This window comes from Triticum aestivum, chromosome 2D (assembly GCF_018294505.1).
Source record: "Triticum aestivum cultivar Chinese Spring chromosome 2D, IWGSC CS RefSeq v2.1, whole genome shotgun sequence".
Taxonomy (NCBI): Eukaryota; Viridiplantae; Streptophyta; class Magnoliopsida; order Poales; family Poaceae; genus Triticum; species Triticum aestivum.
This window is the reverse complement of record NC_057799.1, coordinates 71,166,758-71,182,363: the sequence shown is the minus strand read 5'-3', so window position 1 is coordinate 71,182,363 and position 15,606 is coordinate 71,166,758. Positions and strand designations below refer to the sequence as shown.

General features: G+C 48.7%; 1 protein-coding gene across 1 annotated transcript; it reads right to left on the bottom strand.

The window, feature by feature from the left end:
• Window positions 1-8,939: 8,939 nt before the first annotated feature.
• Window positions 8,940-11,261, bottom strand: LOC123048758 (transcription factor NIGT1). The gene is made up of 5 exons (XM_044471795.1): window positions 10,978-11,261; window positions 10,593-10,876; window positions 9,962-10,286; window positions 9,777-9,853; window positions 8,940-9,656 (listed from the first exon to the last, which is right to left on the bottom strand). Exons 1-5 carry the CDS (start codon window positions 11,129-11,131, stop codon window positions 9,288-9,290), a joined length of 1,209 nt encoding a protein of 402 aa, XP_044327730.1. The 5' UTR covers window positions 11,132-11,261; the 3' UTR covers window positions 8,940-9,287.
• Window positions 11,262-15,606: the final 4,345 nt, after the last annotated feature.

Below are 15,606 nucleotides of genomic sequence, written 5' to 3'. Positions count from 1 at the left end.
TTTTCATATGCATATGTTGATTATATGGATGGATGGATGATGTATATGTTCATTATATGGATGGATGGATGATGTATGCTTTTTTTCATATAATTTTTTTAGGCAGATTTTTAGAATTTTTTAGGCAGATTTTTAGAATTTTTTGTGTATGTATGTTATGTTTATATGTATGTATGTATGTTCATATGTATGTATGTTTATATGCAAAGCATATGCAAAGAAAATGTATGAATGGTCATATGCAAAGAAAAATGTATGTATGGTCATATGCAAAGAAAATGTATGTATGTATGTTCATATGAAAGAAAAATGTATGTATGTATGTTCATATGCATATGCGAAAATGTATGTTCATATGCATATGCAAAGAAAATGTATGTTCATATATATGATGATATGTTCATATAAAAAGGAAAATAAGAAGAGGAAGAAAGGAGAAGAAGAGGAGAGGAAGAAGAGGAGAAATAAATAAGAAGAGGAAAAAAGAAGAAAAAGAAGAGGAGAAGAAGAAAGGAATAGAAGAGAAGAAGAAAAAAAGAAAAAATTCTATTTTTTTCTTCTTCTCTCCTCTATTCCTTTTTTCTTCTCCTCTTTTTTTTTCTTTGATCTTCTCCTCTATTCCTTTTCTTCTTCTCCTCTTTTTATTTCTTCTTCGTTTTCTTATGTTTTATCGGGTCTGTCGTCGTCGATATACCCCTCTCCCGATAACTTCAACACGAGGGGGGGTCAATATACCCCCTCCCCGCCGATAATATTATTTTCCCATGTACGTATGTCGTCGTTGTCGATATAACCCCCTCCCGATAACTTCAACACGTGGGGGGGGGGCTCGATATACCCCCTCCCCGATAACATTATTTTCCCATGTATGTATGTCGTCGTTGTCGATATATATAACTCCCTCCCAGATAACTTCGACATGATGGACGGTCGATATTTATACCCCCTCTCGACCGTGATAACTTATACCACGGGAGCACCCCCCGGCCCTCTCGCTCGACCAAAACTCTCGAGGACACCCAAACCCTAGAAAAAAAACGATGTCAGTCTCCTACCCCCTCCCGCCGCGCCCCTACCCTTGAAGCGTTGCCTGGGCCACCCCAAACCCGGAATAAGCTAGGTCTACGTTTGCACTAATATATCCACCTGCTGTCATGTTTGTGTAATAATTGCCATGTTGTAATATTTGCAAAAACAATGGAGCACGGACGAGATGAGCAAGCAGAAGAGGTGTTGGGGGACATAATCTTAGCCGGAGGTGATATCTTGTCGTATCTTAACGACAATGATGGTCTGAAAGAATAGGGTGAAGAAGCAGGCTACGGTGATCGAAGAGTGGAGGAGGAAAGACATGATTATGATGGCTCCGGTGACCCAATGCTGGTGCAAGAAGGAGCCCGTGGTGACGGCTCTGGTGACCGAACAGAGTCCGGCCAGGTAAATATATTAGTTAAGCCTGTGCTGACTAGCTAATTGATGCATTCATTGTTTTGGTATGTAAACATATTAATTAATACTCGTCTTTCTTCTTTTTTCTAGCCCTCCGGATCGAGCACAACTTCGGTAAAGAGACGAGGCCCGAAGAGAAAGTTGCGCTCGGATGAAAGGTTTGAGATCACAGCAATCGCGCGCGACGGCCAACCGATTGAACCCCTCCGGACAAAGGATGCATTTGCTGCTCAGTGCGGGGTTCTAGTTAGGGACAAGATCCCGATCAGCATCCACCAATGGTATAAGCCTAAGAAGGAAGACCCTGAGGTGTCTTATGTCAATGATATGCAGAAAGATGATCTTTGGACTGAGCTGAAGGCAAATTTCACCCTACCGCCAGAGGAGGATCCGGAGAAGCCAGTTATAGAGCAATTAATCAAGTCTCATGCTCTTAAGAAGATGGCAGACCTATTCAGGAAGTGGAAGAATGAGTTGAAAACGTTTGTCGACAAAGAAGAGACACTAGAATTCATCGGCCGGTATGAGAAAATCAGAGATCACTGGCCCGCATTTGTGGCCCACACATCGGAAAAGAGTAAGAAGATGTCAGTGACAAACAAGAAGAATGCTGCGAAGAAGAAGCTTCACCATCGCACGGGGTCAGGTGGCTACCTCAAAGCCCGACCTAAGTGGGCCAAGGCTGAGAATGATCTGCTTGAAAAAGGGATCGAACCACAGACAATGAACTGGGCAGACCGTTGCCGGACTTGGTTCTTCGGGGCTGGCGGAACCTTGGACCCTGTATCAGGGAGGTGCATTTGGACGAACGAGCTTTTGAGAATACCAGTCAAGAAGATTCAGCAATATATCGATAGAGCGCAGGAAGGGACGTTCGTTCCAGACAGAGAGAACGACGAGCTCACAATGGCCCTCGGGAATCCTGAGCACCCTGGACGGACACGAGGCACGCGAGGCTCCGTTCCGTGGAAGGCTGGTTTTCCGAACGCGGGCGGTTACAAAAGCCAGGAGAGGAGGAAAAAAGTGGAGCAGATCCAAATTCAGAAGCTGCACGAAAGGGTTCAAGCGCTAGAGGAACGAGACGGCAATCGACATGCCGAAACTGCCCCCGAAGCTACACCGCCATCTCAGCGGAGAAGCAGCGTGGCTTCCACCGAGCTGCTTCAGCTGGAGCATGCGGCTCCTGCTAGCTACCCCGTGGATGCTATCACGGAGTCTCAACATTGCCACCTTATGGCGGAATGGCAGAACTTCAAAGTCAAGGCGGCTGTTGGCTCTGTTTTACCTACTGAACCCGGCGCAACCTACCACTGCCGTCCGATTCCAGAAGGATATGCTAGGGTGATGGTGGATGAAATAACGGAGGGATTTGAGGAGCTCCAGCTTGACCACCCTACCGGTGAAGGGAGACTCGGCTGGGTTCTGCTCTGAAGACTCCATGCCTATGGCGGAAGGAGCTCATCAAGCTTCCGAACTGGACGGCTCTGGCGAGTAAGGGCACTCCGCCTCCTCCTCCGCATCCTCCTCCGGCGAGTGATCAGGGCACTCAGCCTCCTTCTCCGGCACGTGGCGGCACTCCGCCTCCTTCTCTGCCAGCGCCGGCGCGCCAGAGCAGCCAGCCTCCTCCTTCTCCGCCTCGTCAGCAAGGGCGGAAGAGACCCGCCGCCGCTGCGGTTGCCCCGGCGCGTCGTAGTCCTTCTCCTCCGCCTCGTAAGCAAGGAAAGAAGACAGCCGCAGCCGCTCCGTCTGCTCTGCCGGCGTCTAGCAGTACAGCTGCCAGAGGCGGGAGGCAATACAGATTCGGTCCTTCTTTGAAGACTCCAGAGAAGTTACCATACAAGAGGACCGAGGAGGAGAACGCGAAGATCGTGCGAGCCGAAGTGAAGAACTTCTTTGAAGGGGTGAAAGCAAAGAAACATCCACCTCCGGAGGAGAAGATAGATCCGGTGAAAGCAAAGCGCACTCTGGCTGCCCTGACAAAACCACCAAAGTCTCCGCCGAGAGGCAACTATGAGCGCATTCTTGCAAAGACATATGCCGAAGCGGAGCGGTCGGGAAGTACTGTCAGTGATAAAAGGTTAAAAGAACGACGAGCTGGGAAAAAAATTGCCCAGCTCGGCGAACAAGCGAACCAATCGTGCCCCCCGCTCAAGGTGTCAAAAGACATCGTCGCTAATGATCCGAGTATGGTGCCCGGTTATAGCAATCTTGGAGATTACCTGCCCGACGATGTACATTATGAAATCATGGAGGTGCACGAACACAAATACCTTTATGGGAAGCCTCTCGTCAAAGATGAAAGATCTCTAAGCACGATGATGCGAAGACTACATGATTGGTACATGAAAACTTGCAGAGAGTCTGATGGGATGGATACTTTGACGCTGAGAGTTAAACCGGAGCATGACCTCGTTGGAATTGATCTGCTGAATGTTCCATTTGAGGATTTCTTCCAGTTTTACAATCAAAAGGCCCTCGATAAAACAACGATCACTTGCTACTGTCTGTAAGTAGTACTACTTCTGTCATTAAGTCTCTCTATATAGGTCAGCTCTTTCATTGCATGTATTTATACTTATCCTCACTATATTATGCAGATTGAAGATCGCCGAATTGAAGAAAAGACAAATCGGTGATATTGGGTTCATTAACACAAATCTCATAGATGCATATACGGTTGAAAAACATCCCAAAGAATCCGAGGCCAACTTGCTACAATCGTTGGTATTAAATCAAAACAAAGATATAATACTCTTTCCTTACAACTTCAAGTGAGTGTTACTGTCTTGTGCATATTCGGTTTCCCTTATTAGTCCAGGTTATGGTAATGTAATTGATGACTTATGCATGCATGCGCAACTTCCACTATATTCTCCTAGAGATTAAGCTTGAGTAGGGAGTAGTAACCGTCTTAGACTCGAGACGAAAAGATCCCCAGGACTATGCGAACATGACTCAAATGCTCGAGAAGTAAGTTAAATCGATCATTATCCACCATATCAGCAACTTTGTTCATTTCCTGATATCAAGTAATTGTTTTCTTTGTCTGGCAGGGTTTGGAGAAAATTCACCTCAAAAGCTCCGGGACTGCCGAAGAAGCTGCAATTTAATCACCCGAAAGTAAGTACTATAGTAGCATGTTCCGCGCATCTCCTAGTGATTCAAGCGCTAGTTTCATCAATACCATTTAGCATGCTTGCTTATCAGTTTGATTGACCTCTATTTCTTATAAAGTGGTTGTGGCAGGAACCCGGGAATAATTACTGTGGATACTACGTTTGCGAGTCCATCCGCTACACGACCTGTGAGCGGGGCTACAATGAAGAACAATATGAAGTGCGTAAGCAATAATATTCACAATTTTATTTTATTACCATCATTTGTGTTGAGTTTCATTTATTCATATATATATGTATTGACCCCCTTCTTCAAATTAGATGTTTCGGAAGCGGGATGAACTCCTAGCACCAGATCGTATGCGAGGAATTCAAGAGGAATTGGCGGCATTCTTCCTTGACCACGTGATCGCTGAAAACGGAGAATACTATGTGGACCCTGTGTTCCTACAATTTAATTAGGAGATTGTATTGTAAGAGATACTTATTGTATATATGTAGCCGGTAGTGTCGGATAGATATACGAGAACTTGTTGTTCGACCAATATCTCGGAGAAGGAGAGGTGGTCGATATCACTTCTCTCTGTATGCATATGTTCATGACGATCTTCTGTTTCCTTCATTTGATTACTAGCTAGCGTGTCTACTCCTCTCCATATGTATATAGTACGTAGCGTCGACCAAGCACGGAGATAAGAGAGGACACTTCTCTCTATTAATTAGCTAGCTAACACAACATATGAAACACCTAAATTAACCCCCCCAAAACCCCTAAACCACCCCCTTTCAAAAAAAACAAAAATCTCAGCTCCTGCCAGCTGCTGACGCGTGGATGCCTATTGGTCCCGGTTGATGACACCAACCGGGACAAAAGGCCCTGCCTATTGGTCCCGGTTGGTGGCACCAACCGGGACCAAAGGCCCTCCTGCCTGGGCTCCCCGCACCGGCCACGTGGACGGCCTTTAGTCCCGGTTCGTGTAAGAACCGGGACTAAAGGGCTAGGGCATTAGTAACGACCCTTTAGTCCCGGTTCCAGAACCGGGACTAAAGGCCCTTATGAACCGGGGTAAAAGCCCCTTTTCCTACTAGTGCAGGGATAGGCATGAGTGACCTTAGAGGTAGTCTCGGCAATGTATTATGGATAATTAACAAAGTAACCATTGCATTTTTAAAGGATGTTCTGAATATTGTATTGTGCCCTTCTATTATGGCATAATATTGCATCCAAAATTTCGTTGTACTATGTTATATTTAATTATTATGTATTTGTAGATATGTGCAGTGTACATAAACTAGTAACCCCCCAAAAAACACGGCATGCGTCCCTCTTCTGGTATTGTCTGTTGCCAATTTTCTACAAGTCCGTCTATTCTACAAGCGGTTACAGAATATTATTCGGCAAGCACTTGTGAACCGGTTTTCCTCCTGTCCCTGGCGGCTGGAACCCTAGCCGCCGCCAGGAGAGCCCAATCTTCCAGCGCCGTCCTCCGGCGGCTCCCCTCCGCCGGCGACTTCGGTCGTCGGTGGTGAGGGGTCGTTTTTACTCCCTCGCAGTCTAGGTTTTTAGGCTGTTCATCGTCTTTACTTTGGCGGTGATGATGACAACGCTGAATAAAGATTCTTCAGATCCTTCCTTGACAAAGCCATCGGTCCTATGGTTGGGGACGGATTTAGAAACCAGTCGGTTCAAACAAGGATGGCGTGGCGGCGGCATCCTCGTGGTGGACTTGTGTCCTCGGGCTCCGCCGTTGCGACGGCGTTTGCTCCAGCGTCGGCGCAGAGCTTGGGAGGTAGTCTAGGAGCGGATGCAGATTGTGGTCTGCATCGACGACATCTGGAAGACGGAACATGTGCTGGGTTTGTGGTTCGTGGATGGCAGGTATGGTTTCCTTCTGTGGCGTCTTAGTCGCGGTGGGGTGCCAGATTCGGAGTTCGATGGCGTGCCCGGGGTGTTGCTCCGGCCTAATTCGTTCAACGGTAAGGGCTTCACTTTTGGTGAGCCACCTTGGAGGTCCGCAAAGCTGCATATCAGCGATGAAGCCGCGTCGAGCTCGGGTGAGGAGGTGATCCATCATTCTTTTCTTCGGTGGCTGCTGTCGTGGTGCCAGAGGCAGGTGATGGGCGTTGGTGTCAAGCTCAGAGATATTCTGCTATCTTTTCAGTTTTGTCATGTCGGTCCTTACGTGACTTGTACTTTAATCTTTATGATATGAATGAGAAACGTATTACCATGAAAAAAAGCACTTGTGAACCGCATCAGTGAAACTTGTGAATTGCATTCAAAATTTGGTGTTTGAGCCAGTTTTTAAACTATTTGTCAGACCAATGCGTGTGATATACCGTTGGAAAGATATGATTAAGCAAAACTTTTTCATGTAGAACACTTTTATATTCTTCACGGTTTTAAAGTGATTTCGGAACTGATGCAGTAACGGTCAAGTGGCAGCGAGCGTATTTTCAAGCCTCTCATCGAAATGATGCAAATGATACACCATTGGAAAGATGCCAGATTTTGGTTCTTTTAGCCAGTTGCTAATTTCAAGACAGTGATTGCATTCTAGCTATGTACCAATTAGTATTCAATTTGAACTACATGTATATAAAAATGGGCTATAACTTCAAGCAAAATTCATATTTAGGTACTCCTATATATTTCTAGCTCGCTTCAAAAATAAACTCAAAATTCAAAAGTTTACTCTTGGAAATCCAAATGAACACATGCATTTTATTGCTTTTTTTAATTGTTTCTCGATTGTCTCATAAAAAACACTTGGCAATGTTTGTTTGCCGAGTGTCTTACAGAAAACGCCCAGCAAAGCACATGTTTATCGAGTGCCATTTTTTTGGCCGAGTGTTAGAGCATCTCCGGCCGTTGTGCCCCCAAAAGGCGTTTTTTCGGCCTCCTGGGGAGGCCCCGGTGAAATTTTTGGTATGGGGGCGTGCATTTTCCCAGTCATCCCCCGATAGGTAGTCATTTTTTCTTTTTTTTTTCTCTGGTCATTCCAACAAACGCCTTCTGTGCATGCCCAACACGCCAGACTCGAGCTCGCCGGCGACGACCCCAGGCCACCCCGTCCTTCCTCCTCCGCCATGGCTGTCCGTGGCGCCGGCGTTCTACTCTGTGTGGAGGCCGAAGCCGCACGACGCCGAAGCTCCCGCCGGGAACGCCAGATGCTCGCTCGCACACCACGCCCGCCTGGACGCCGATGCCAATTGTCATCGGGCACAGGCTCTCCTTCGGGACCAGCCCGGCCGCCCCACGCACCGCCCGGCCTCCCACCCTGGCCGCCGCTCTCGTGGCCGGGGCGCCCGTGGCCTTCGCGCTCGGAGAAGCACGCGCCCTGCTGCCCGCCCCGCTGCCCGCCCTGCTGTGTCCGTCGGTCGCAAGGCACAGCGACGGGGGCTTGGCCGCCAGTGCACGCTCCGGGTACTGCGGCGCCTGGGCCACGGAAGACGGCGCGAACATGCTGCCGAGGAGGCTCTGCGACATGGCCGAGTTGCTGCTGGTGCTGGCACTGACATTGCCTCCGTTGACCGAGGTTGGAGAAGGCATCAGCGGCGCCGACGTCGTGTACTGGACGACGGGCTCAGGCACAGCAGCGCCGATCTCCCGCTCAGGACGACGTGCACAAGACGGCACGGCTCCTGCTCCTGGGGGCCGCGGTGGTGTGCGGCGCCATCGTCGTCGGAGGAGACAACAAGGAGGTCGAGGGCGTCCGCTGCCTCCCCGCACCGTCTGCCGTGGCCCCGCGCCCCTGGCCTGCACCGCGCGTCCATTCTCGCAGCCCCCGACCGAAGACGACCAAGCGCTCGCCGCTGCTACTCCGTGTGGTGGTGACCGGGCGGCGAGGGGATTTGATGGGGAGAGAACGAAAAGAGTGGGCATGCAAGTGGGTGGGACCCAGAGAAAAAGGGAGGAGAGAGAGAGAGTGGGAGGCTGACTGTGAGCCAAGTGCATGAAAAATCTTCTCTCTCCGCCCCCGAGTGCTCCCTGATGGACTGGGTTTGGGGTGGGAGGGCCGGAGCTAGTTTAGGCCAAATCCGGTGAAAATCGAGGGTCTAGGGCGTGGCTGGGAGTTTTTTTACCACCGGCGATTAAAAAGTGGTCCGGCGGGGCTTCTTGGGGAGACGGCTGAAGATGCTCTTATCCCTGTTATCCCTGGTACACTGGGCAAAGGGCTTGTTTGCCGAGTGCCCAATGAAATATACTCGACAAACAATCGGAGACTCAGCATACAAGAATTTCCCCGTAGTGATGGTAGATTGTACGATTTGTAATTGTATGTTGATTCACTAACATGGTGTCTTACTCACAAAAACAAACCGAGAGATGTGTGCGAATTGCGGTGCCCCGGTAACAAAATGGGTCATGTATGAAGCAATTAAGCGAAGGTAATTCGAACAAACTACTCAAAGCTGGATGTACTATTGTCAGTATACGATATACATGTCCCTATCGAAGGGCCTACACTAAGATCACAAAGGTGGTGAGCTCCAGAGTGCAAAAAACTACCCTTTACAACTTACATGGCAAAGCTTGTGGCAAAACTCAAGCTATATGGGTCACCTTAAGCTTGGGCTGCCCACAAGGCATAAAAGCAGTATTCTCTCTTCTCTGCATCAACAAATAATGTGGCGTACCTTACTGTAAAATGTGACCTTATAGACTCTGTATTTCTCCGAGCTATGTAAGTAGATCATCCCAACTCCCAAGGTTATTCACTAAGGATGCCCTGCAGATGTGGTTTGCGACGACGACGACGACATAGCTGGGTTGTCCGTGTCCGAGTTAACGCCGCCCGTGTCGCCGCTCCTCGGGCCTTCCGACTGCCTACTCGACTGCTTTTCTAAGTGTGGCTTCAACCCTGATGGTAGCGTCGCCGTCCGAGCGTATACTTGGTTCGCGCTTCCGGGAGCAACATTGGTTGCATCTGCTGCTGCCGCGGCGGCGGCGGCAGCAGCGGCATACTCCTGCTGGGGAACCCAGATGCAGCTGCCCACCACGAAGAACTGCGGCGCGGGCTGAGTTGCGGCGGTGGCGCCGCTCTGGGCCGTGGAGCTCGGCCGCCTTGACGTGTGCAGACGATACTTCTGAAACCCAATGCAACAAATGTGAGCTCAGACTCCATGTCTAATTAACAGCACTAAGCAAGATGATGTGCCGGGTTAACTAGGGCATGGCTCCTCTCTGTCTCATCAAGAAGCACTGACCTGCAAATGGCTCTTGACCTCGTCGTTGGTGAGGCCGTCAACCTTCATCAGCTCCCGGATCTGCTTCGGTGTCGCCACTGTGTGTACGGCACCAATTAAATTTTGTTAAGCAACTTCGATTTTTGATGAGGTGTTTCGTGTTTGTGAGCTGGTAGGATATCGCAAAATAACCAAAGGGAACCAACCGTGGGACCCGCCCAGCTGCTGCAGTGCTTGCAGGAACCGTCGGTGGAGCTCCGGCGCCCAGCACCGCCGTGGCTTCCGGTTAGGCTGCGAATGCCCCTCTTTGTCTTTGTCTGTGTCTTTCTCAGTGACATCCTTGCTGTCCTTGTCGTGCACCTCAGTGTCGCTGGTGGCCTTGTCGCCGCTGTCTCCGACCAACGCCGAGCTTGCCGGTGCCGTGGTTGACGAGGCCGGCAGCTCAGGCTCGGGCTGCTTCTCCTTCTCGAAGGGGTGGAACGCTCCCCCGGTCCTGGTGGCGTTCAGCGCCACCGGTCTGCATGGCAGCACCTGGTAGAGTTCATCGGGAGATGCATCAGCAAAACGTTCTGAATTTAAGCATGTCATCCGCAACGTTTTTTGATGGATTCCAATTTTAGTTGCTGCGAGGTGGCAACTTTAGTTGTTAACACATGGCAACTTCGTTTCAATTTTTGTCAAAAAATTATCATGTTTGTCAACATCGCGCCTTAACTAAAGTTGCCATGAAAAAAGTTCGGATTAGCAAGCTTAAAAATCGAACGTTCGGGATTTATCTTTTGATAAAGTACTAGAAATAAAGAGAAACACAGCAATCTGTATTTAGATTTTAGCTACCTTTTGAAGAGATGATGATTGCTGGGGCTCGCTCCAGGTCGAAAGCTGCGCGGACTGGAGCCAGTCGGGCATCGCCTTCTTGGTCTCCGGCGTGGGCGGCGGCGTCTCGGCCTTAGCGTTTGAGACCGGCGCCGCGGCGTGGTGGTTGCTGGTCTCGTCGTCGGAAGAGGACAAGGACAGGCTGGGCTTGAGCGGGATGAACTCCTCGAGCACGGGCCCGCCGTGGTCGCTTACCGTCTCCTCGCTGGCGGCGCCGCCCATCTGGCTCTTCATCCCCTCGATTGCTGCAGACATATCACAGGATCACACACACATACGCGCGCCTACGTACTCCTTAATTAGATCGAGCTAGCCAACGTCGAGCTGATGGCGAAGGCGGACGTACTCTGGGTGACGAGGTCGAGGCAGAGGGGGAGCTCGCGCTGGAAGACGTGGATCTTGCGGCGCTCTTCCTCGAGCGCGAGCAGGTAGTCCTGGAGCCGGCGCCGGGCGCCGTCGCAGTCCGCCTGCGCCGGCGGCACCTCCATCTCCATCTCCATCGCCGCCGCAGCTCTGGTCGGACGGATGGCTGGATTGATCCGCACGGAAAGAACCAGGAAGAGAGAGAGAGAGAGAGAGAGAGAGAGAGAGAGAGAGAGAGAGAAGGGGGGAAACGGGACGGGGAAGGTGCGGAGGAAGAAGAAGGAAGGAAAGGAAAGGAATCGTCGTCGGGGCGTCGCGTATATTCGTACACGGGGAGGGAAGGCGGAGTGATGGGTGGATAGGGACGGGCAGGATATTCGGGGAGGGGATTCCCATTCCGTTGTGCGGGGCGGGGTGTGGGGCTGCATGCAGGGTTGTTTACTCGAGTGGGTGAGCGGGGATAAGGCCGACGACCGGCGGGGAGAGGACACGGGGGACGCGGGAGGACAGGACAGACAGGAGGATGCCGCGGATCCGCCGGGGCGATGCGGAATCTCGATCCCGGCGGGGCCGACGACACGACACGCTGGACCGACGGAGCGGGGCACGGGAAGATTCCCGAGAGATCCCGTGCTCTCCCGCTACGAGGACTCTCGTCTCCGGTGCATCTTGTCCTCACGCTTTCTTCCCTGCCTGGCTGGCGGATCTCTCGTTCCATAAACGAAGGGGAATATCCGGATGCTATTCCATTTTCATAGGTTGGTCAGCTCAGTGCTTCTTCACCTGAGGAGGATCACCAAGGGCATGTTTATGTTTGGTCGCATGCATCTATTTTCGGTACTCTGCAACTGTGGCCCGACTCAGCCAGGCTGAGTGCCTGAATACAGGTAAATAAATAATTTTTTCATATAGTTTATTAGTTGTCTGCATTCACTACAGTCTGGCTGAACAGCAACATAGGCACTGGTGTTTGCTTGCGTGCATGTTTTACCCAGATGCGAAGTGTTGTTGCTTGGTTTACACACAATATAGGGTGAATAGGTGAGGTTACCAACACATACACACAACAGCATAATAGTCACAACATAAACCATTAGCACAAGATAAACCAAAACCATACTTCATCATAGCAGCACTAACAGGCAGGTTCATGATAGTACCAAAGCAGAGATAACAAGTTTTTTTTCAAACTATCATGTTTTTTATAGCAAAGTCGGAAACTATAGCACCCAATGCAAAAAAAGTCAAAACTATGACCTCGCTGGCCTCGTGTGGGCTGAAGAGGGTGTTTTTGGTCGGTAGTTGGCCGAAAAGGACTCTTCCGTCACGCATTGGCCGAAGAGATCTGTAGCTGGGCCGAAAAGGCCTTTTTGGTCAGCAGTAGGTCGAAAAGTACTCTTTGGCTAGCAGTATGCCGAAGAGTCCCTGGGGTCCACCTTTTCGCGTGAACGGGAGGCCGAAGCTGCATGGCTCCGCTCTTCGGCTTATGTTAGGCCGTAACGGTTTTTTTTAATCTTGACTTATGAATGTTGTGCAACCATTGCCCGTCTTAGACATTGAAAAAATATATTTTCCCGCAACTCGCTAAGATCAACCCCCAACTCATTATATCGAACATCAGCAGCCTGTAGTAAACTGTCCAATTTACTAATTCAGACATTTTCACCTGTCAGACATTGCCATCTTCTCATTAATCACAACGAACACAATTATTACCCGCTACACTAACTATCCGCTAAATGCCACCACAGACAAATTAACACTCATATTCGCAATATGACTTATCTGCACTAACTAAACTATACAACCCAGAGAAAATTTGTGAGGACATGGTTATACCTTCGACGCGTGTGTCCCCAGCTTCTTGCTCCTCTCTTCAACTCAGCAGCACTGGCCACCTCGCGGAGTACTTGCACCACCGGACAACGACAGCACCACCGACGCCCCCTCGACGACTGGAGGTTCAACTCCGGATACAACCCAAGCCGCACCTCCTCCTCCACAACTGCTGCTCCTCCTCCTCACCACCACCTCATTCCCAACTGCACCTCCTCCACCCCACCATGACTCCTCCCCAAACGCACAAAAAACTATCCCATAGCAAAAAAAACAATGTAGGTCATCGAGGAGAGAGAGAGAGAGAGAGAGGAAGAAACAGAGGCGACCAGACGAGAGGAAGGCAATTTTTTTTCTTCAAGATGGGCAATGGTTGCACAACATTCATAAGTCAAAATTAAAAAAAACATTTCGGCCTAACATAAGCCGAAGAGCGCAGCCATGCAGCTTCGGCCTCCCGTTCACGCGAAAAGGTGGGCCCCAAGGACTCTTCGGCCTACTGCTAACCAAAGAGTACTTTTCGGCCTACTGCTAACCAAAAAGGCCTTTTCGGCCCAGCTACGGATCTCTTCGGCCAATGCGTGACCGAAGAGTCCTTTTCGGCTAACTGCCGACCGAAAACACCCTCTTCGGCCCACATGAGGCTGACGAGGTCATAGTTTTGAATTTTTTGCATTGGGTGCTATAGTTTCCGAATTTGCTATAAAGACGTGATAGTTTTGAAAAAAAATCGAGATAACACCCTAAGCACCCTTATGCCTTACCATCCATGTCAATGCTTTGTGGTGCGGCTTGCACTTGGCCACCACCTCACCGCCTCGTCGTTGAAGATGGCCACCTTAAAGTTCGCTGGACTCATCAGCTTGAAAGTGAGAAGGCACCTGATCTTGAAAACATGAGCTACATAGAAGGCGGCCCAACCCTTCTCAAGGGTGACCTTCCATGTGCACCCATTGTTCGTCGCCAGCGTGAACGATGTTGGGTCGGGGACGAGGTGCTTGTTGAAGACACAGGGAATCTGCAAATACTCCAATTTTGGACAATCTTGTAGAAGTGTGTTGGATGGCGTCCTCATGGAAATGACTGTATTTCTTAACCCTCTTCGGGGCATTGCCGATCCCCGCCCCCTCCTTGCCATCCAGATTAATTGCTATGTCTAACTAAATATGTTCAAGGTGGGGTTCATTGGAGGATCACAAAGGTTGACATATATTAGGGCTTATAAAGATCGGTGACTTGAGAGAATAATTTAAGGGAAGAATTCAAGTTATGGTTTCAAGAAACCAAGATGGGGCATGAAGTAAAGATGTTGTGTAAGTGCATCTAATGCCACCCCTAGTTGGTTTTGGAGTATTGACGACAAACGTGGTTGAGGACTAATGTGTTTGTGAGAATTGCAGGAGAACACAGGTAGAAGTCCCTCATTGATTCGGTTTACCTATCAGAGATGACCCCTAAATATGCATGAAGACATTGAAGACAATGTGGTTCACGAAGACATACACGTCGAAGATAATCACGTGTGAAGAAATTCGCTTGAAGACAATGGAGTGCGAAGACGTAATCTCTTTCGTAGTTTCATTTTCTTCTATCTTGAGTCATAGGAACCACCGAACTTTTAAGTGGGGTCCAAGTGAATAAAATGAGAAAACTGACATGATGCTCAACCCAAATCCTATGTCTTCGAGCGAAGACAAATGAGAGAAAATCTTATCCTGTGTTGGATAAGTCAGCTTTATTTGTAGCCCAAGTCAAGCTGCCGCGTGAGTCTGGAATCCGACCGTTGGACACGTGTCAGTTCCTTAGTGACCCAGGGTCATTTCAGACATATCATATTGACACGTCTCCATCGTATCTATAATTTTTGATTGTTTCATGCCAATATTATACCACTTTCACATATTTTTGGCAACTTTTTATATGATTTATTGGACTAACCTAATGATCCAGTGTCCAGTGCCAGTTCCTGTTTTCTGCATGTTTTTTGTATCGCAGATGATGACGGGAAAATGGCGGGCGTGAGAATACGCGTCCACGTCATTGATACAGAGTTAATAATTTAAATGCGTAGATGCATACAATAAAAATAGGATCAAACATTGCAGGTATTTTATTTCCAGAACTCTTACATTTACATAAAAGATCTGTTAATTACATCTCCAAAGAGAAAACCCCTGATTAAGAATTCCAACATATCTATTACATAGCATCACAACACATGAGTACTACAAAATGTAGAAATAAAAGAAGACTACAAAATGTTGAAATAAAAGTCCTCCTCGCTGTCTTGGACGTCGGCGTACTCGGAGAGCCTTGAACTTCATCTATGCTAACATATGCGTTGCATAACATTCATAATTTGACAATGTTCATCCATATAGCACGTTCATGCCTAGCTCATTAACCATCGCAAATATGTAGTGGTTGTCTTTTTAGTCATATGAAGATCTATTTAATGGTTAACTAGCCGGGCTAACGTGCGTATGTGCAATATGGGGCATAACTCTTTTTATGAGTTAATTTTGGCACGTATGTGATTTCTATGTGCATGCCTGAAATAGAGGAATATTTGATTTACTTTATAGCAACGTATATAGCGTTGCATCGAGCCATCATATGCAAGGGCTATATGAAATTTGGTGATGACATATTCAATTGCACTATGCCATGTTTAGTGCAATCAACATAGGCTATGACCCTAGTTAAATTTTGTAGATGCATGCACCTATATGAAAGGAATGCATGGTTTGATTTTAATTTATCTGAGAGATTATCT

Excerpts from the sequence above, each read along its gene's own strand:
- LOC123048758 (XM_044471795.1), bottom strand. The coding sequence starts at position 11,131 with ATGGAGATGGAGATGGAGGTGCCGCCGGCGCAGGCGGACTGCGACGGC. Across the intron at positions 9,854-9,961 it reads GCAGCTGGGCGGGTCCCACG|TGGCGACACCGAAGCAGATC; the intron begins GTTGGTTCCCTT and ends CCGTACACACAG. Across the intron at positions 9,657-9,776 it reads AGGTCAAGAGCCATTTGCAG|AAGTATCGTCTGCACACGTC; the intron begins GTCAGTGCTTCT and ends ATTGGGTTTCAG.